This window comes from Microtus pennsylvanicus, chromosome 18 (genome assembly GCF_037038515.1).
Source record: "Microtus pennsylvanicus isolate mMicPen1 chromosome 18, mMicPen1.hap1, whole genome shotgun sequence".
Lineage (NCBI taxonomy): Eukaryota > Metazoa > Chordata > Mammalia > Rodentia > Cricetidae > Microtus > Microtus pennsylvanicus.
The window spans coordinates 4,180,608-4,203,171 of NC_134596.1; the positions used below are offsets into that span (position 1 = coordinate 4,180,608).

Below are 22,564 nucleotides of genomic sequence, written 5' to 3' on the forward strand. Positions count from 1 at the left end.
GGCTCGCAGGCAGGTGCACTCACTGGAGATGGAGGTGTAGACAGCGAAGGCCCTGAGGCTGGTCATCTCCTTCTTGCGAGTCACCTCCACCCTTGAGCAGAAGATGTTCTCCCATGCATACAGCTTGAGAAGCTTGATGCCCCGGAGCATCTCATTGGTCTGCTTCAGCCTCTCATTGGAATATTCCTGGGGCAGGAGTGGTGGTGGTGTGTTAGAGGGATGCCTGTGTCCCTAGCTCAGCCAGGGAGAAGGTACCAAACCCATGTCCTCCCATCTGCCCAGCTCCTGTCCTACAAGCACATTCCTGTTACGAGCAGTTCATAGAAACTGAGGCTTGGATTGTGAGTGTGGGGAGGATATCCACTAAGATGAGGGCCAGGGAGGTAGGCACAGGGTAAGGCAGAGACGGGACATGCGTATCCTGGGACACTCACCAAGGTGCTCCGCTGTGCCTGGGAGAGTTTGGTGGCCACAAAGTACTGGACAGGAGCCAGGAGAATGATGACAGCTGCTCCGATCAAGGCACTGACACCGAGGATGTAGTAGAGAAGGATCACACCCACAATGATCTGGAGAAGGTGATGGGGGGTGAACTCTGTGCCAGGGCTGCTGTGCCAGCAGGCAATGGCACCATCCCCACCATCAGCTTCAGCGAGTGTGGCATGCCTCAGTGCCCCAGTTTTCAAACACCTTGGGGATGGAGTAGGGTGCAGGACCAGGTATGGGAAAGCAATATACTGGGTACACACACAGTTGAGGCTCTGAGCTGGTAACCAGGGTCATTTACCCAAAAGTTAGCTGAAGGACTGATTTCCTCACTAAGTCTGCTTTCCCGAGGAGGGTCTGAGAATTGGGTCAGCACCATTTATTCCATTTGCTGGGACGTATAGTTCACTCAAAGTAAGCTACCCATGAGTGAAGACAGAATTGCAGTATCCAAGCCAGGCAGAACTGCAGCACTGCACAGAAACTGAGAATGTGCCATGCATCCGTGGTCCTGGTGGCTTGGCAGCGTAGCTGGAGACGGCCTCCTGCCATTTGATCCTCCTGCCTCCACCTACCTGGGTGGGATTACAGTATCTAGGCAAGCATTCCACCGACTGACTGTATTGCCACCCACCACCAACCCTTTTTTTGCTACCGGGGACTGAACTCAGGGCTTCTCACATGCTAGGCAAGGGTTCTATCACTAACCAATACCATCCCGACATGTTCTTCTGTTGACCCATGTTCCACCTGACCCATTTAAAAAAAATTTTTTTTTTGAGACAAGGTCTCACTAAGTTACCTGTATAGGCATTAGGCGGCACTAAATTGCTCTTTAATCGGTTTAGCCTTCCACCTATAATCCCCTTAACACAGTCTCCCAAGTAGCTGGGACTAGTGTCTTTTGTTCTGAGGGTCTTGTGGCATAGCCCAGGCTTACCTGGGACTTGAGAGTGTCCTGTGCAGTCCCTCGGAAGCTGGGAATACAGGTATAAACCCCACACCTAAGCCTGGTGTCTCTCAATTTTTATTAAACCTGACCGGCTTTCTTTGAAATGAGAACTCACTCTGTTTCTAGCTCTATGTAAATGACTGCCTACATATGGCATGACTATTCATGAAAATGTAAATCATCTTTGCTACTCCCCCCCAAAGTTCCCGGATACCCGTTTTTCCAGGCTGTAGTCAGACAAGCACCTTTAACTGCATGGCTTACTATAGAAGGACAGATGTACTGGCCTCCTTAGTTGAAATAAGAGAGAAAAGAAAGTCCGCCTGGCTTGGTCCTGCAGTCTGTCAGCCCTGTGCCAATCTGGCAGGAGGCTCTCTGCCTCAGTTCTAGGACGGAATAGGCCGAGGAGCTACTCCTTCTATTAATCACAGAAAGTCCTCTTCATTAGCAGGTAACAGAGGCTGTGAAATGACCGCATCGCTGCCCTCCTCCTTGTATCTGACATTAAAAGCAGTGGGTAGAGGGCCATGATAAGAGATGAACCTCCTACTGGATAGTTCCACTGCCTCCTTCCCTGGGATTCTGCCTGGCACAACCCTTCATTCTTACATGAGCTGTGTTTGCATGGAAGTAGTCAAGATATCCTTCAGCCGTCAGGGTTGCACAGACTCCCAGAAACCTTCCAGGGTACCCAAGATTCTTTGTAGGGGCCTCCAGGTCACTAACTCCAGGATCTCACTCTATAGCTCAGCTGGCCTAAAACTTGAGGCAATCCTCCTGCCTCAGTCTTCCAAGTGCTGGGACCTCCAGTATACACTAGCACTGCCTACCAGAATGCCATTTTCAGTATCCTAAAAAGCCCAGATGCACTGGGTCACCAGGCCAGGCCCAGAACCCCAAACAGGGGGGCTTTTCTTGCCACGAGGTTAAGATAATATCATTTGTATGTCAGGGTGGAAGTGGTGGCCAGGAACTAACCCAGGGCTTACGCATGATACACAAAAACCCTACCATCCAGTTACATCCCAGCCCTCATTTTTCGTGTGCTGGTCAGTTTCATAAGCATGATGGCACAGTCTCTGATGAACTGAAAATGAAAATCAGTTGTGGGCCAGTATGCTTAGGTACTCAGGAGACTGAGTCAGGAAACCACATGAACTTAGGACCTTGGGGCTAGTCTGGGAAACAAAGCAAAACTCCGTTTCAAATAACTTCAATAGAACGGCCTTGCGCACGCTCTGTAGCTGAGGGTGACCGAGGTTCTGATCCGCCGGCCTCCTCCACCACCATCCCTGGAATATGTGGGGCGGTGGCTGAATCCAGGCACTCATACACCTAAGCAATCGTGCAACCAACCGAGCTACACCGGAAACCCTACAATACGGCTTTCAGTACTTATAAATCCGTTCCTTGTATAACTGTCCTACGGGTCGTTTAAAGCGGGCTACACTTTCACTGTCCTGATGATACTACCTTCTATGATCACGGAGACATGTCCCGACGGCCTGTAGTGCATGGGACACTGGGGGAAACCAGTAGCTTACCACATGGACAGACCCCGGGAAACAGACAGGCGAATACAGAATGGACATAAATAGCTTCTAGCTTTGTGTCCTCTCTCCTCCCCCTCCCCAATACCTACCTCCACAGCACAAGAGTTTCCCAGCACATTCTGATACCTGTACTGGCATAGCCCAGAGGTTTGGACATAAGAAGAAAAACCACATGAGTTGGTTTGTGTCGATGGCCACCAGGTTGCAGATCTGCCCGGCCGTCATTTCCCCCATGGACAGGTTGGCGGTGGACAGCTGCATGATTTTATTGTAAATCTTGGTCTAGAAAAGAGAGCAGAGGGCTTCACGTTTGTCACCGCCATCTGTCACCACTCCAGATCGGGGAAGGCCAGTGGCTTCTCCGACATTCCTACAGAGCCCCCACGCTATATCTGTGCAATGACTGATACCATAGATCAAGCAAGTCGAGAGGCAGGAATCCAAGCCAAAGCAGCTACTCTCCAGCAAGTGTGACCTCTCCCTTGAGGGACAAGACATAATTAGCTCCTAAATCTCAAAAGCAGGTCCTCGTATCTATTTATGTTCTTGATTTCCTGGAGACCAGCACAGAACACATTTCAGAGACATAAAAATGATGCTCGAGGAGCAGCCCATTTTAGTGGGGTCACCTCACCCCCAGGCCAGGTCATGCTGTCAGAGAACCATGGAACAAAGCAAGGGGTCAGCCTCAGCAGACCTGGGTCAGTCAGCCGCAGGGCAGTACGGAGAGTAATGGTTGCCTCCAGGGCTCAGATCTGAAAGCTTTATGTGCTCGCTGTCAGCACCTTCCAGAAAGATCGGGTTTTCAGGCCACATGCTCTGGAAAAAGGAAGAATCCTGCCCTATCTTAAATGTCCACAGGGCGCCTGCTCTTGGGCACAATTGCACCACTTCTGCGGCAAAGCCTTAAATCATCTTTGTGCTAAGCTTAGCTTGCCTTTGTTTGTGGGCCGGGTTTTCTGAAAGCACAAGTCTCTCGGATACAGCAGGGGAAGGCTGGAAATAATGACGGTGATATTTTTGGACAGATTCACGTACTTTCCATGTACTTTCTGGTTGTACGCAATTAAACTTCAAAGGCCAACCAGTGACTACAGCATTATTAAGAATCGAACTCACAACCAACTGTACACGCTGGCACACACACACACACGTGTGTGTGTATGCCTGTGTGTATGTGCGTGTCTGTGTGTATTCCTGTGTGTATGTGCGTGTGTGTATAACTTAGGAATTTTGGTTGGTAACTTACATACAGGTTCTCATATATGAGGACACATTTTCTGTAGGTAACTTTCTGGAAATCTCTTAAAGGAAAGAAGTCTTTTATTTCTTCTCTGCTTTCATAATGAATGTTATCATTTCCTCTTTGTGGCACATAAATAATTCTCTCTTATTAATGTGAAAGATTCAGCTAGATAAAAAAAACAATTACAGGATGATATATTAAAATCCCATTTGGGGGCTCTTTCAGCATAATTGGAAAACACTGGGCTGCTGTGATTTATGGCACACAAACAGAAAACAGATCTGATGACAAGGCTATCCAACCATAAAATTGGTTGTGGTGGCACAAGCTAGCCTGTCTCTGGAGGACTGGAGCCAAGGCTGGGGACCAGAACTGGGCGAGTTTGGTGCTTCTTAGCTCTGAGCCCCCATGACCCTGAGAGGGTCTTGGGGTGTCATGGGTGTCCCCACCTTTCCCGCCTGCTGGTACTCTTGAGCACATACCGTTTCCTCCTGGAAAGCCGCTGGAGCTGGACGGCATCATCTGCACATCCGCACCATCAATGCGACTATCAACCGCAGCCCGTACTGCCCCAGTTTAAGTGGGCTTTCCTCCTCTCTTCAGCCCCTTTCAGGTGCTTCTGAATGACCCTCAAGGGATCAGCCCATGTTCCCGGAAATGACTCCAACATCTAATCTCTCTATAGCATAGCGTTAATGGATGAGGAAGTTTGGGATTTCGTGCAGCTCTGTGACAATCATCAGGGATGGTAGAAGTGGCTACTTGGCCTCTCTCTCTTCTTTGCACGAGGAGAATTTCAAGACAGAGACAAGTGGTCTCAAATGAGTGTATAGCTACTGCACTGCCCTGGACTCGTGCGGAACACTGACAAGCTTTTATCCTATGCGACCTGTTCCCACCCAGGATTCTCCATACAAGGACCTAGCTCAAGTCCTAATGGAAGTCCTGAGGCTTGGGATGGCTCTCATCAGTATTGTCCTCCATGGTGCTGAGTCCTTTCTGGCTTTGACCATCCTGCCAATCTATTCTAAAAGGTAGGACCAAGAGCTTAGACCTACACGTCACCAATCTCTCTTTGTGAACCCTGCCTTGGAGAGGTCAAATGGACCTTAGATGTTTTGTTGATATGTTATGATATGTTTGCATATCTGCATCCAAGCATGCTATCCCCTAGACCTCCAGAGTTAGAGACGGCGTCTGAGGCCACAGTCTACCCAGCAGGAGAGGATGCCACTATTGACTGGTGATGCCCCCACTTTTAAGGACTGGGAAGAGCCAAGAACTAAGCAGCTGGCATCTTGTATCAGTCTAGTTCATGGCCGAACCGGAGCCACCACTGCTTCCGAGTCCCCATCCCAGCCCCAAGGTACTTTCCACTCCACAGCCAATGGTTCGTTCTAAACATGGGAAAAGCAGAATTATTCTGATCTACAAGACTAAGCAAAGCCGCGAAAGTGAAGAAGGGTATGACGCCAGTACCTGAATCGCTCCTCTCAGGTTGATCCCAGTTTCAATGGCGACATAGTACGAGGCTTGCAGGAATGTCCTTTGCAGTAGGAGGGCAAGGAACAGAAGCACAGCCAAGACATAGGCATTGCCAAGGAACTCTTGGGACGAGACAAAGTAAACCCCAAGAAACTGTGTCTGTGGAGAGAGAAAGCCAGCGGTGGCAGTTGCTGCTGGAAAAGCAACCCCGTCAGTACAGGTCATGCTGTATGGTTGGATTACTGTGGGAAACTCCGTGTTTGCAAAGCCTGTGCAATTCTTTGTAATGAAGAGCTCAGTGAGGAGCCGGGAGATTGGCTCAGTTGGGAAAGTACTTGCTTTGCAAGCCTGAGGACTGAAGTTCAGTCCTTGGCACCTACATGAAAAAGCTGCATGCAGCAGTGTGTAACCCCAGCCCTGGTAGAAAGATTCCTGGGGACTAGCTGGCCAGCCAGTCGCTGAATCAGTGAGCTCTGCTTTCAGTGTGAGTTCCGCTCTCAAAAAATAAGACAGATTTGGTCAGATGGTGCAGTGGATAAAGGTGCTTGCTGTGCAAGCCTGGAGGCCTGAGTTTGGCCCACATAACGGCAAAAGAGCAAAACCAACTTCAAAAAGTTGTCCTGGACCTGCACATGTGTACTTTGTCACACTCACCACACACACACACAAATACACACACACACAACAAATAAAACACTTCAGGATTTCAAAAATAAAGTAGAAGCCGGGCGGCGGTGGCGCACGCCTTTAATCCCAGCACTTGGGAGGCAGAGGCAGGCAAATCTCTGTGAGTTCGAGACCAGCCTGGTCGACAAGAGCTAGTTCCAGGACAGGCTCCAAAACCTCAGAGAAACCCTGTCTCGAAAAACCAAAAAAATAAAAAAAATAAAGTAGAACGTGATTGGGGAAGACATATGACATTGGCCTCTGGCCCCACATGCGTGCATACACTGTGCACACACACTGCTAGACTGACAAATCCAACCAAATCTTCTGCAGCAAAGACTGCCTCTACCTCTGTCATCTTCCCACCTGGGGGAACAGAATGGGGTTCAGTTCTGACCTCAACCGTACATGACTCTCAGCATCTGGGAGGAACAAGAATGAAGAGAACAGATCACGGAGGATCCCAGACAGAGCAGCTACAGCAAACGGCACAGTGCATTCTCTGCCTCAGAACGGCAATCAACCATCTGCTGGGCAGTGACTTCTGAGTCGGGGTGTGTGGGGAGGGGAATGGGGAAGGGACTTGGTGCTGACTGTTCCCCGGGGAAAGATGGGAACAAAACACTGACAGCAGCTGAGAAGAACGCACGGGAGCCCTGGCCCTTCAACTCCCAGGACCTCTTTTTAAGTCTAAGTCACCCTCTCTGAACTCCAGCAAGGCCCCAGATAATAATCATGAAAAACATTCTGCCTTTGTGCTAAAGATTCCAGGAAGTACCAGCATTGTCTGTTTCCAGACCCGCTGGCTCCCAGGAAAACTTTGAACTTGGTGAGCCATCACCCTCCAGCACAGCCACGTCAATCTTCCCATGAAGACAACACTCTCACCTTTCTGACACTGTGCCCCGACTGCGGACATCTGGAAGGATGTGGGAGGTCCTCCAGCATAGAGAGAGATGGGAACAAAACGAGGAGAAACTCAAGATCATGGCCTTGGCGGTGATCAGGCCAACAAGAGCAGAGCTCTGTAGGGGACACTTCTGAGAACCAGAAGTTCCTGAATCTTGGCTTAGGAGCCAGGATGGTGGAAGACCTTACTGTGGAGAGCATCTGTGGTGATTTTTCTGCCAGCCTTCGTAACCCACGGAACTGCCTGGTCCTGCCCACAGCCACTTCTCCCCAGCGCCACAGGACAAGTGCCAGCCCAGGAGACCAATGAGACGCACTCTAAGGACGGCCCTGCCGAGGTCCTGAGCTTCTGAGTCACCATGTCACTGGAGAAACCATCAAAGGGAAGGGTGGAAGGCAGGAGGGTGGGGTGGGCTAGAGGGTTGAGGGGGGTGCGCGAGAGACAAGACATCAGAAAGCACAGTGCTCATTCTTCTGCTACTCAGGGAGCAGGGCACCACGTGGGGCCCTGCTTTACACAAGAGGAAGCAGAGTTTCATGGTGGTGACGTGGCTAACACAGGCTATGTCCTCATTAGAGCCATCATGTGAATATGGAACTGTGCTAGAACACCACCTCAGACCCTCTGTCCAGACCTCATCTGGCCGTGTGCCCTGGAGTCACACTCCAACAGTTTATTATCACAAACAGACTTGCATCTTTTCGCAGATGGAAATATGCCCATCTGGCTGGCTCTAGGTCAAAAAACACAGGCACAACGAGCTGTTTACAGTTTACTGTCAAACCCAGTCCTGCTTAAGTCTTCCTATCCCAGCATCCTGTCAGCTCTGGAGAACAGAAACCATTATTTGAAAACCAAGCATGCTTTCAGTATCATCGTTACTAAGGCAACCAATGGCTGTGCACATGAAGCCCAGTCTCAAAAAATGGAGAAAAGGAATAAACGGGTATCAGGCCAAGCAAGAAGCTTAAGAGACCCTCGTGAACTCTTGCAGAAAAGAGGACATTCTGGGTTCTGGGAGGCCTGTGAAAGGCCTGTGGCAGGAGAGAAGAGACCTGGACCATAACTGATGGAAGACAAGGGCTTTGGAAAGCCTTACGACCTAGGCTGATGTTTCTACAAACTCTTGAGGAAGGTGTTTGTTTGTTTGTTTGTTTTTGGCAAGCTGATGTTAATAATTTTTTTTAAAAAAAGAAATTAGCTACATTTAAATGTATTTATTCTGTGCACACCCAGGTGCACAGGTGCATGTGTGACACAACATACGTGTAGGCTCAGAAGGCAACCTGGGAGGTCAGTTCTTTCCTTCAATCATGTGTGCCCCAGAGATTAAATTTAGGCTGCTGGGTTCGGCAGCAAGTGCCGTTACTCATGGAGCCATCTCTCTGGGCCTAAAATATTCTTTTAAATGAATCAGTACCTAGGTTTTCCCATGCTCCCTGTTTTCATCCGACAGCGGAGGCCTGCAATGGAGGCCTCTGGATGCAGAGGACTGATTCCAGAGCGGAAATGTGAAAGCAGGACTCCTGGGAGGACGGGCCTGCCACTGCCTCCCAGGGCAAGGCTTCGAAGGCCCTGTCCTTGACCCTGGAGCTTAGAGGGTCCCTGGGCTGTGGGCAAATGGCACTCAGAGCACAAGCAATCAGTATGTGAGCCTCCACACTCAGTGCCAGTGACTGCCCAGGCTGGCCCTGGACTCGTGCTGATCCTCCTGCCTCTGATTACCGACTGCATGTGGTCATGTCTTCATTCTTCATTGAAGAACCATTTCCCAAAGTGTGTGTGTGTATGCCTGTCTGTATGTCTGTCTCTGCATGTTTGTGTGTGCATCTGTTTGTCTGTGTGTGTGTATGTGTATGTGAGCGTGTGTAGTGTCGTGTGTCTATCAGTCTGCCTATGTCTGTCTCTGTCGTGTGTATGCATCCGTCTATTTGTCTGTGTGTGTGTATGTAGTGTGTGGTGTTAGTGTGTCTGTCTGTCTGTCTGTATGTATGTATTGTGTAGTGGTGTATGTGTACATGTGTGTGTGCATACACGGTGCTGTGGCTTGAATCCAGAACTTCCTGGAGGAGGAGACACAAAGCTGAGGAGTCGGTGACAGGGAAACGGCCACCACAGGCACTATGTGAACACTGTCATTAAGAGGCTACTGACATCCCCACACCACAGAAACAGCAAGACATTAACGATCATTATGTCACCAAGAGTGAGAGAGACGAATATGGTCACCCAGGGAGGAGGGAGGGGGACAGAAAAGGGGGTGAGAATGAGAAGTGGAAGAGCAGAAGGAGGAGAGAGAGAAAGAAAGAGGATATCACTTTTTTTTAACAGAATTTGTTTGGAAACACACATAAGCCGTCTGCATGTTCTTCTCACCATAGCCTAGAAGGGTCAAAGCTCTGGCCTTGGATCCAACCTCGGGCTGATCTTTTTTAGGCTCAGCTGATAGCCCAGAATGGTGCTGGCAGGTTCAGATACCAGTCATTCCTTATGAATTCAACTCCATCACCCTCCCGCCAACTCAGTGGCATCCCTGGCAGGTGACAGATTGGAGAGGGGGTTGGGCAAGAGAGTGGGGCTGGAAAGAATTAGATCCTCGGTAGAGCCCAGATTTCTCTGGGAAGAGATGGCAGTGGGGCCAGGTTCTTCCGAGTGGGTTCTGTGGGTTACAGTCTAAAGAGCAAATCAAAACTGCTTATCCTTCTGGATGCCAAAGGCAGCCTGTTCCTTGACAATTGTGTGCCCTAGAAGGGAAGCAGGGACAGACAGCTGCTGACAGCGTCAACAGCGGGTGCCAACTCTGCAGACTAGAGCAGGCTGGACATGGGCTGAAGCCTTGTGCTAGCTTCCCCCTTGTCCCCACACCTAACGACCCCAACAACGTTGGTTTGGGACCGAGTTGCGTGGAAGGAGAAAGAACAAACAGCTGCACGGAAAGAGCTCTTCCAACATTTTCTGAGCTCTGATGCCCAAGTGAGAATTAAATGCAGGAGGCAACCTTGGGCTGGAGAGCTAGAGCGTTCCAGAGGCTAGGGCTGTGTTTACTCTCAACTCTGTTTCTATGTCGGAAATTTGCTGATTGCATTTGTGCAGTAGGGAACAAGTATTAAATCTGATAATACCTGCTGCCACTGAGGCAGAGCCATCTGTCCCAGGGATCTGTGTGCCGATAAGCGCACTCCATCAAGAAGGCAATAAACCCTAGCCAGCCCTGGGGCTGAGACAGGGAGGCAGGTCCAGGAACAACCTTCTCAGGGCCGCTCCCACCATCTCCATGGGGTGCTTTCTCCTTAGAAGACATTCCCCAAGAGTGGGGAAACACAGGAAGATGGTTGCCAAGCCAATGGGGGCTCTTGTCTGGGCTATTTCCCCCTAACATGCAGAATAGAGAAGGTGGAGGATTCTGAGGTTGTCTATGGCCAGACTAAAGCTGGAGATGCCACTGCTGGGGGCAGAGAAATAAGCTCCCGCTCTCTCCTGGTAAAAGCCAGAGGCTCCAAAGGCCAGAAAAAGAGGCCAGGGAGATGGCTCAGAAAACTCATGTGGTAGAAGAGAACTGATTACAGTAAGTTGTCCTCTGTCCCCGACATGTATGACATGGTGTATGCGCATGCACGTGTGTATACACACACACACACACACACACACACACTGTAATAAAAAGGGGAAAATTTATACCCAGAAAAGGCCTCCAAAAGCATCAAAAGCTAAATAAGCAAAACAAACAGACAAAAAAAAAAGTCCCTACTTGGCTAATACAGTTTCTCGCTTGAGAAATTCAATTACCGTTCTCTTGGGGTTGGGGGGGGGGGGACAGGGCCTTACTATGTAGCAAGGCTGTTTATGTTCCCCCTCAAAGTCATACGTAGCTATAGATAGTTTATTTAGATTTCTCCCTCATTGGATTTCACAATCCTTGGAGCCACGGTGACAGTCTGATAGTAATAGTCATCTTGGTGTCATGGCTTGAGAGTCCATACTTCAGAGCAAGACAGCAGGGTTCAAATTCTCAGGCTGTTAGATATGGCTGAGAGACCCTGAGGAAAGTTACTTAGCCTGGCTCAGTGCCACGGTTCTCGTCTGCAAACAGGAAAAAGAGTGTCTATCCCATGAATTACATGTCATGAAAATTATATCTCAATATACACATGGCCCATCCCCCTTTACCCATCCCAAAGGGTTCCTTTAGGGATTAAACAAGAATGTGGGAAATGCCTACAGCCAGGTATGTGTCCTAGCTGGACGCTAGGTGAGCACTGTTGCTAATGATCGTGATCGTAATTCTCCAGGACCCCACAGCCCTGCCTAGAGCCAGCAAACGTTAGGATCAATAAATGTATTCTGGGTAAGTCAGACCCGCAGACTGGGTCTGTCTGGGATTTCAGACTCAGAAGTACTCTGTGGACTAATTATGTTTGGAGAAAACTTTGTAAATCTCTGGAGGATTAACAGCTGTCTGCAAGGTCAGTGTTCGGGGACAATAAACATTATACAGGGCACCACCAGCTATCAGGAGCCCTAATTACTCTCAGTAGCACCAGGGCCTGTGTATGTATGCAATGTTACAATAGACTTGTCACTGGGATTTTACAAGGCAGCACCTCACTGGGGACAAAGTTTCTCACTGCGGCCATCTTCACCCAGGTGGCTGCAGAGAATCAAGTGCCTTCAGCCACTCCTAGAAGAGGCTTCTGACACTCCTTTCAGAGTTATTCTGTGTGTGTGTGTGTGTGTGTGTGCGTGTGTGTGTGAGTGTGTGTGTGTGTGAGTGTGTGTGTGTGTGCACGCACATGCACACACATGCATGTATGCAGGTACTCCTGGAGTTACAGGTGGTTGTGAGCTACCTAACATGCATACTGGGAAACAACTCAGGTCCTCTGAAAAAGCAACAAACACTCGTAACTGCTGACCCTTCAACCCTTTTTAACATTAGTTTTCAAGTTGATTAAAAAAAAATGGGTTTCATTGCAACATTATCATACATCATAGTAATTTGCTCATATTCACCCCATCTGCCCCTCTTCCTGCTTTTGTTGGTCCCCTGGGTGCCTTAATAGGTCCCTTCAGATCATATGTTTTTAATATAATATAATAATACGCACACACACATACAAACACACACATGTATAGCCTTGTCCAAAACATTTCAGTGGCGGCACCTTCTGAGCAGAAAAGACCACTGAGTATCACGTAGTCTACTGGGTTTCAAGTATCTTGGATAGGTAACAAGCTTTATAGGCTAAGCATGGCAGTGCACACCTTCAAACTCAAGCATTTTAGGAGGTGCAGAGGCAGGAGGATCAGGGTCCAAGAGGAGTCCCACTGCATAGAGTTTAACATGTCTCCAAAAACCAAGAAAGAGATAGTAACAAAGAGGAAAGTCTAATATGTTAACAGAACTGGGGTAGTGGAACGTGAGCAGGAAGTAGGGCTGCCCATGGGATTGGCACAGTTTCTCCTGCATCAGCAGCCATCCTAGATGCCCCTACAGAACATCAAGAGCCAGGATTCTCAAACTAAAGGCAGAGGGCTGACAGTCAGGCCCCTCCAATCTCTTGGGGCACAGACTTTCTTCACAGCATTCCGGCCGACTGGACACAGAGCCTCTTTTAGAAGTGGATGTTCCTGAAGAGACCCCAACCCAGTCAGCCACGACTAACATAGCTCACACGTATACCTGCACAAGACAGTTGTGGGCAAACCTTCTAGAGGGTGCCTAGCCCTGCCCCAACGATGGCCCACCTTGGGCTGGAAGACATGGTTCTCCTTCCCCAGGTGGTCCACAATCCCAAAGATGCAGAGTGGCCCGGCGAAGCCCAGAAGGTCAGCCAGGATGCGGAATGTGCTGCTGAGGACCAGGCGTCTCCCAAAGGCATGGCAGAGAGCCCTCCAGATGGCCTGGGCACTCTGTGGGCTCTGCGTATCCTTCCGCTGCCGAGAGAGTCCCACAGTCAGATCAGAGTCGGTGAGAGTTCAGCCATGCAGAGCCCCTCATCCCATCACCCCTAGATCCTGTTGCCTGGGGAACCCCGCAGCTATGCTGTCTGTGAACAGGCAAACTTCAGTAGAACATCATGGTATCAATGAATTATGACAGGGCAGGTCAGATGGGAAAATTGAGGCCTGAGGCATATGAAGTCACAGGGCTGGGAGGGGGTCATGTGATCAGAACAGCGCCATCTTGATGGATTGGCACCTGCTATGTTCACTCATTACCATGTTTCAATACTGCCCTGAGTGCCAGGCACACACAGTGAAGGAACACTGGACAGGGAGTCCGGAGCTACCGGCGGGGCATGGAGGTTCTCAGGGCGTCAGTTTCCTCATTACTGACAAGAACTGACCTTCTCATGGTCAAATTTGCAGAAACAGGGTAGAGACCATGCCAACACCTTGCCTCCCACACTGGGTGGAAACCCCCATCACTGCAGCTACCGTACTTCAAAATGAAGAGCGCGAGTCATATAAAGCCATATCCCTTACCAAGCCTCAGTTTCCCCATTTTGACAGTGAGTGTTTTGGACATGCTGGCCTAAACTGTAAGGGCCATCCCCACTCTGACCTTCCTATGAATATTTGGTCCTAGAATTCTCCCCTGCTACTGAGGGTGAGCCTCTTTCCATCCCCAGGAGTTTGGCCTACTGCCCTCCAAAATCCCTGGCTGTGACTCCCTGGGAAGGCAGGCGACGGGTGGTGTGACTGGACCCACTGACCGCCTGAGCATCAAAGGCCACGCAGAGTCGCTGGTAGTTGGTGAGAGCTCTCATGGCAATGGGCAGCTTGCCGATGGCCCGCAGGTCGATGGGCTTCTTGTGGGCGGTCTTGATGAAGGCGTTCATCCACCAGTAGGTCCCCTTTGACAGGAGGTTAACAAAGGGCTGCAGAAAACGCACGCCCAGGTCCTGCAGGTCTTCAGGGGGTTTCACCTCCCTTGGAGTCTTGAAGAAGATGTACCTCTGTGGGGCATACGGATGGAGGGCAGGGGTGGAGGATGGGCGGGTGCCACTCCTCCCCTTCCCACCACCCAGCAGGGTCTAGGCGTGATGGTCTGCACTTGGCCCTCTATGGCCTCCAGGAAAAGGGCCTTCTGGGCCTCTGTGCTTTGCGGCTGTTCACTGAGGCTAGGGAAGAATGGAGGTCACCACTGTGTTTTGTGCAGGGTGAAGGTTAATATTGACTGTCAGCATGTCCTAGGAGACAGGCCTCTGGGCATGTCTGTAGGGCATATCCACACTGGGTTAACTGAGGAGGAAAATCCACCTTACACGTGGGTAGGTAGCATCATTCCAGGACTGGTGCTCCCAACCGAATAAAAAGGAGAAAGCAGCAGCTAGAGAGAGGAATCGGTTGTTAAGAGCAGCTCCTGCAGAAGACTCCAGTTTGGTTCTAAGCACACAACTAGGTGGCTCACAACTGTTTATGACCTCAGCTCCAGGGTATGCGATGGTCTCCCCCAGGCACCTGCACGCATGTACACAATGCCCCCCACCCCGTCATCCCCAGACACACATGCATGCATGGAACTAAAACACATTTCTTTGAGAAAGAGTCTCACTATGTAGCTCTGGCTAGCCTGTAACTCATTAGGTAGACCTGGAATTCACAGAGATCTGCCTGCCTCTGCCTCCTAAGTGCTGAGATTAAAGGTGTGTGCCACTATGCCTTGCTAATTTAAATAATGTTTAATATAAATTTAAAGTGCTCTTAGAAAGAGGGAGAGAAAGAGATGAGCTAGACACCAGCCAACACTCACTTCTCCCTGCTTCCTAACTGTGGATGCAGTGTGACCAGTTGCTTCACACTCCTGCCTACCATGCCTTTCCTGCCAGTGCCTCTACCCTTAAACAGCGAGCCACAGTAAACCCTCACTTCCGCAAGGTGCATTTATTAGCTACTCTGTCAGAGAACAGTAAGAGTAACGAACACCTACTGAGCTTGCAGAGCTTGAAGTCATGAGGACCTGGCTCAAACCTCCTGCACATGCTCACAAACATTGTCTAACACATTATTAAAGGGAGTGAGGTGTACATCCCAGGGTCTCTGTGAGGATCAGTTGTGGGAAGGAATGTACCGAGGTTGGCTTTCCTGGGGACCACGAGCTAAAAGCAGAGGAGCCTGATAGGCACATTCAAAAGTATTTTGGCAGTAGCAGAAGACCCAAGTGAGAAAGGGCCACCACCACCAGGAGGGGCTGGAGGGCAGGCAAAGGATTGTGTCACTCACTGTGGGTAGCTCACACCTTTATGGCAGCAATCAATAACACTGGCTTCACTTGAAAATGCATGCAGATGCCCTTTGCGTAAGCAGCTCCCTTCCTTGGTGTCTCCCCCGCAGGACAGAGTGGCAATACATGGAGAGGGAAGCTTGTTAGTGAACGCCCGCCCACAGAACGATGGCTGCACCAATTATACCTCATCTATATAGTGGAATGTCATGCAGCCACTGAGAGACTGGACTTGCATTTCAGGAAGCTTGGAGGGAGTTCTAAGAAATACTGGGGAGAAGAGCGTGACACCGTATATAATAGGATTCACTTTGATGAAACAAGCATTGAAGGAATAAACATAGTTAATTATTTGTACTGAGGGAAACCACTAAAGAGATAGTTGTTTAGATAGATGTGGATGATGTCCTATTAATAAAAAATAATACGGGAAGTAAGTAAGCTGTTAGTGTGAGTTACCTGGGAGAGTGGGGGACAGGACCAGGGCAAGGAGAAGGTGTACTCTAAGGTGGAGAAGAAAGAGGAAGACAAAGCAAGGAACACAGGTAGACACTCGGGAGGCTGAGGCAGGATAGAAAGTTTGATGGTATCCTGGGCTACATAGTGAGACCTTGTCTCAAAAAATGAACCAAACAAAACAGAACATAAAAGGCACATGACCAGTGGCCTCTGCTCACTCACAAATGCTCCACTGAATCCCTACCCCTCAAAAAAGAAGCAGAGAAAAACAGCCCCTTATGCTTCTTCTTCTCTACGGGAGTCAAGCCATCTTCTTTCTCTGGGTACATGGGGTGGAAGGCTGGGCTCTGATGGAATGGTTCCCCTGCAATCTACCTATGGTTTCAGTGCCCTGTCCAGGGCAGTAAAGACATCGAGGTCTCTGAGCTCTGCTGGATGGCGGCAGCGCCCACCCACATGCAAAGCACACGTGGGGTCAGAACCACTTCCCACTCCCCTGCTTACCCTCACCCTGATGACGTTGACCTCCACAAGCAGCAACATTCCATACAGAATCACCAGAAGCCCCGTGAGGCAGAAGCGCAGCTGAGAGAAGCCGATGGCATGGTCATAGAACTTGACAAACTTGATGGTCTTCGTGATGAAGGCCAAGGTCCAATAGATGAGCAGCGCTGAGGGGACAGAAGAGAGGTTGCCTGAGCACGGCACTGTGGGCCTCTACAAGCATGCAAGCATGTGGGAAGAGAGAACGCATGCTCAGGAGGCACGGGGTGCTCAAGCCCATTTTTAATAAGGGGGTGTGCATGCATGACTGTCACAGCACCCCTCTGATAACCAATAGACGGGCTGACTTTTGAGACAGATCTCATACGTGTCCGAGAAAGTCATTGAACTTCTAATTTTCTGACTTCTACTTTCCAAGTGCTGTGATTACAAGTATGAGTCATTATCAGATCTAGTGTGGCTTGGAGATTCAGAATGGGTATTTTAACACTTGTTACAGACATGCTCAGAAACACTGATATCCTAAGTCCAACAGGTCAGGCGTATAACAAGGATGGAGAAATAGCTTCTCAAAGTCAGCTAAGTTATAAGTTACAGGCACTGAGCCAGGTGAGCACTTTAAACACGTTTTCTCATGTGTTTAAATGTTGCCACAACATTGAGAGGGAAGTGGCTTGTCACGCTCGTCTCAACCAGTCAAGGGCACTGGTTAACCCATGCTGGGTAACCCATGCAAGGCCACTGCGGCATTAAGTAGCAGAGCTGGGCTCGCCAGTCTACGGTGACTTCAGGTGGAATTCCAAATATGGGAACATCGTAAGGATCTTTCAACCCAGCCTGGTTGTTTTAGATAAGGACACTGAGGCCCACAGAGGTGAATCAGGCATGTTCACTGTCAGCTTGTGATGGGCAGGAGGTGAAGGGCCAATCTCTGTCCTCAGTCTGGAGCCCACAACACCCCAGTAATGTTCCCTGGATACCTGGGGCTATGGGGGACACAGAAAGAGTGACTGTTAGCACCATGGAAGAGTGCAGTTTAGTGATTAGAGGTGGAACCCTGCCTCCAGACTCACCTAGATTTACACATGACAGCGGATGGCCTCGGTAAACCACAGAGCACCAAGTGCGTTCAACCTGTGGCCCAGGATAGCCATGAATGCAGCCTAACACAAAATCAGAAACTTACCTAAAACACTATGGGTTCTGTCACTGCAGAGTCTCCAAGTGTAGATTTTGTAGACTGGCAATACCACACTGTAATGTCAAATGGCACTGTAACCCCCTGAGACCTGAATTTCCACATCCATCAACGGGGCAGTGACAGAACCGCCCAAAGGTGTTTGGGAGCTGTGTGTAGAAATCGTTTAGTACAGGGAGCCTGCCGTGTAGCATGGCTGCCCTTTGGGCATTGGCTGTTGACATTTTCATGAGAGCTGGATTTCAGATTTGATCTGCTTCAGAAGCCCTGGGTGAATTCTGCCCTAAATCTTCACCCTTCCCCATAAACTGCCAACTTGTCACTGTTAACTTGTGAGAGCAAACCAAACACAGCGAGGTAAGCGGTCCCAAAGGGGATGTTGATTCAGGCAGCTCCAGCACCCCTTGTCCCTAGACATATTACAAACCAAGCCACAGTGAGTGAAGGAGGCTTGTATCTCGCCTACACCCGAGCAGTCAGGCCAGCCTCTGAGAAAAAGATGAGCTCTGTTTGACCTGGTTGTGGGCTGAGAAGCAGGTCAAGACACCAGGCCTCACCGTGTGACCAGGTCTGAGTGTGGGCAAAAGGAGAGAGGGAAAGGACCCTGGGGAATGCGGTGATGGCCCCTCATGTGTGCTCTGCTCCAGACCACGGGGATCCACAGCTGGGGGCCATCCCTGGCATGGGTTATTTCAATGTGTTGGGTATCTTTTGCCCAGATGAGAGAGCCGCCTACTGGGGCAGAGACTTGAGCTGTGCCCCCATGTCTGATCCCTAGGATTCTATAACAAGTCTGTGATTTAGCCAAGGAGGACTTAGTGTTCCTACCCGGATGGGAAACCAAGGTTCAAAGAGCCCGAGTGTCCTCTGCCAGGGCACAGAGGAAATTAATGGTGGAGCCAGGGTGAGCCCAGAGTGTCCTCCCACAGGACAACCTCCAACCTGTCACTGGGCACAGCCGCCCGCACCCACAGAGAGTGTCCTCCCACAGGACAACCTCCAACCTGTCACTGGGCACAGCCGCCCTCACCCACCAGCTTCTTGGTGTTGGCCTGAGAGCAGCGGGAGCCTGGCCATAGGCGTGAGTGGGAGGTGGAGTTCTAGGCTCTCGATACTCCGACTCCTCTCCCCAGTTTTCTCCTCAGTGCCACACCCCTCCACTGCCATGTTCTGAATAGTACACCTGCATATTCTGAACCCATTCACTGCTCTCCCTCTACTCCACCCTGGCCTTCACAGAACCACACGAGGTCATGTTCAGAAGCCCTCACTGCACCCACGGCCACAACTGATGCTCAGAATACTCAAAGCCAGGAGTGTGGTCCTCTAACTATAATCCTAGTACTTGGGAGGTGGGTCAGGGGTTCAAAGCCACCCTCAGCTACATACTGAATTTGAAACTAAACTGATCAACATGAGATCCTGTCTCAAAAAAAAAAAAACTACAAACGACTAAAACAAAAGCAAAATGAAAAGAACCAAAGCAAAGAGCCCTCCACAATAGTAACAATAATAGTAACGGCAGGGAAGAAACCCAAATGTCCACCGGCAGACGAATGAACAGCAAGATGTGCCATAGCCAGATAATGGGATATCACTCAGTCCCAGAGGAAGGAAGTTCTGGCACAGGCTACAATATGGACAGAGGACACTTAATAATAATAACTAAGTGAAGTTACTGTGATGGTCTGAAGGAAATTGGCTCCCATAGGTTCATAAGTGTGGCACTATTAGCAGGTGTAGCTTTGTTGGGGTAGATGTAGCCTTGAGGAAATGTGTCACTGGGAGTGGGCTTTCAGAAGCTCAAGCCTGGCCTAGTGTGTCACACACTCACTTCCTGCTGTCTGCCGACCTGGATGTAGAACTCCCAGACACCTCTGCAGCACCATGTCTGCCTGCATGCCACCACGCTTCCAGCCATGATGATAATGGATGAAACCTCTGAAACTGTAAGCCAGCCCCAGTTAAATGTTTTCCTTTATAAGAGTTACCGTGGTCACTGTGTCTCTTCACAGTAATAGAAATCCTAACTAAAATAATAAAAAAGGATAAAAAGTCCTTAATAAAATCAGAGAGTTGAGTGCTAGGTCCATGGGCTAGGGAAGGGAGAGGGAAGGTGTTAATGTTTAAAGAGTTTAGCGCTTTGGTTTGGGAAAGTCCTAGAGAAGGACAGTGGTGATGGCTGCGTGGCTGTGTAAATGTTCCACAGCAATGCACACGCAATGGCTAACATGGTCAGCACTATGTTACATACACATGAGCACACACACACACACACACACACCACACAAAACCCAAAAAGAGGCGAGAGAACCTTGCCCAAGGTCAGTCAGGGCTGCACAGGAAGACCTTGTCACAAAAATAAGATGAACAAACAAGAATACAACAACCACAATAGCAACCACAACCAAGACCAAAGGCAAACAACTGCTCATTGCTCCCGAGAGAGGACCAGGACCTCTATGAGGCCTGCAGCCTGCCGATGGTCTTCTCCCTGACTTCCCTACTCCAGCCACTCTTTCTCAGATCCCTTTGTGTTCTCGGCTCCTCAGGGCCTTTGCACACATCCTCAGCTCTGCCTGGAGCCCTTCTCTCTTTGCTGTGAGTTCCAGTTCTCTGTTCTTGTCTTTCTTGGGGCCCCAGAATTACATTGTATGGAATAGTTTAAGCTGTATCATGATTTACCCTCTTGTGGGACTCCAGACTGGTGACCAGATGTGGGCCTTCGAAGGGGGGGGCGGTTTTTCCATGAATTGTCCTCTATCCCCACAGCTCAGCACCCCCTTTCACCCAATCTAGAATTTCTGGAACTGTAGAGCTTCTCCTGGGGGCAAAACTCCAACCAGGGGAGCCTGGGAAATGGGAGAAGTCATCGGTTTCTTGGGAAGCACGGACCCACCCATAGTGATGATTTGCGCTCCCAAGACAGAACCAGGCACTTGCTAGGAAATGAGGAGGCTGGCTTTCAGGTGCCGACAGTGTTTGCAAGATTCTGCTTAACCTGACTCTGGTGATCCATTATAAGTGGAGGGTTCTCTTGGGGACTGCTCTCTGAAGCGTGGAGCTAACATCTGCCTTCTGGGTGCTAATCCAGGCATACTGGATTCATTCACATGGGGTCCTGGGGGCAGGGCCACAGCTGGAGGATCCTGATGGAGCTTCACACCTAATATGGGAAGGCAGGCCTGTGCATAGATATTAGAAAACGTGGCCTGCATCAAGACAAGACAGCCACGTCACTGACAGAGCACAGAGAGCTCAGATTCTAGTGTCTATTACACACTGTGACTATGAACATCCGTGACTTGCTGACGGACCACCAGAGGCACAGCCTGGCCATAGACTGTAACTGCAAACGACTGTAGGCTACACAGTAGCAGATCTACACGTACAGCTTTGAGGACCCTCAGAAGCAGACAGAAGCCTGCTCAGTTGCTTGATTTTCATGAGGCAGCCTGAGTATCTGGGTAGCCTAGACCAAGTCACTGAACCCCTGAGCGCAGGCTTCTGCTCTGTGGAAGGAAAACCACAGTGGGACCCACCTGATAGGGCTGCAACAAGGCTTAAGATGCATAGTACAGAGTGTGACATGAAGGAAACGCTCAGTGAGTGTTTGCTGGTGTTGTTTTAAACCTTTCTGTTTCATATCTGTATGCAACATTGGGAAGCTACAGCTCCAGCAAAGCTACTGTGGACATCAGTGAGACAGACCATGGGAGCTATGGGCATAGAGCCCAGCCCAGGCTGCACACTCCAAGAAGGGCAGGCGGCATGGCTGCTGTTTCTGCCTGGAACCCCGGTCAGTCATCCATGTCAGAAGCTGCAAGCCTTTACTCCTTCCTGAGTGTCTAAGAGTCAGGCGGCCTCAAGCCTTTCCCCGCTCCCCATGAGAGCTCATCCAGGCTCAGGCATTAGGTGCCATCCATAAACCCACATCTGCTGAACACATCTCCCTCCCTCCCCCAAACACACGGCTCATTTACTTAACCGCACACTTGACCTGGAGTTGATGGTCCAGTGACATCTCTAATCCCACAAGCCCGAAACTCCGATCCACAGCTTGCCCTTATCTCCTACCCTGGGGCCATCTCACTGGCCTTACCCCTGGGAGTCAGCTCCAGATTTCCACAGGGGGCCTTGCTCACTGGGCTTGGCCACGTTGCCCTCACTGCCAGGCACGTTCAGATCAGAAGACCTCTGCAGGCTGACTCCACTTGGAGCTTCCCTGACCACCCTGCACAGACAACCACACCCACCACCCTCCTCCTGCACAAACTTGCTTGTCTCCATCGCATCCTCAGCACCCATTCCTTGGCTGATCCACTATCTTTGCCCCTCTGCCTCCTCCTCCAGACCTCTGCTCTGTGGAGGCAGAGACCTCTTTTCCTTCTGACTCCCAGCCTGGGTTGGTGCCTGGAGTAAGTGCACAGGGAATGCTGGCGGAAAGGCCTTCCCCATCCTTACCAATCAAAAGCTTGGGGAAGTTGGAGGTCTCGATGTTATGATAGTAGACCACAGATGTGATGGCAGCCATGAACGCCATCCCAGCGGGCATGTACAAGTGGAGGTGGCGGGATTCTGTCACCCTGGGATGGGAGAAGAAAGAGAAAATCAGAGAGGATGTGGATGAGGCCAGCACCCAGGAGAGCAGCACAGGGCTTATGCTTCCTGCTCAGCACACAGTAGGGCCTCGGATAACCATGGCCTGGATGACCATATGCTGGTAGTTTTGTATCCCGGCCTGGATCCCAAACAGCCCGTTTAACGTGAGTGGCACAGGTAAGCACCGAGAGTGTCTGCAAGCACTGTACTGATGGTGCTGATGGCGGTCCATGTTTCTCAGTATATGCCCCATGCCGAACATGATCCAATGAGTAG

General features: G+C 50.1%; 1 protein-coding gene across 2 annotated transcripts in view; it reads right to left on the reverse strand.

Annotated features, from left to right (window-relative positions):
* Nucleotides 1-22,564, reverse strand: part of Abcc8 (ATP binding cassette subfamily C member 8) — a 76,879-nt gene that overhangs the window by 49,295 nt on the left and 5,020 nt on the right. For both annotated transcript variants that reach the window (XM_075953020.1, XM_075953021.1), the window contains exons 3-10: nt 22,151-22,272; nt 16,489-16,655; nt 14,015-14,257; nt 13,044-13,232; nt 5,717-5,881; nt 3,118-3,273; nt 435-569; nt 24-186 (exon numbers count right to left, since the gene is read on the reverse strand). In XM_075953020.1, the coding sequence (XP_075809135.1) occupies nt 24-186; nt 435-569; nt 3,118-3,273; nt 5,717-5,881; nt 13,044-13,232; nt 14,015-14,257; nt 16,489-16,655; nt 22,151-22,272 (1,340 nt within the window). The remainder of the gene's footprint in view (nt 1-23; nt 187-434; nt 570-3,117; nt 3,274-5,716; nt 5,882-13,043; nt 13,233-14,014; nt 14,258-16,488; nt 16,656-22,150; nt 22,273-22,564) is intronic.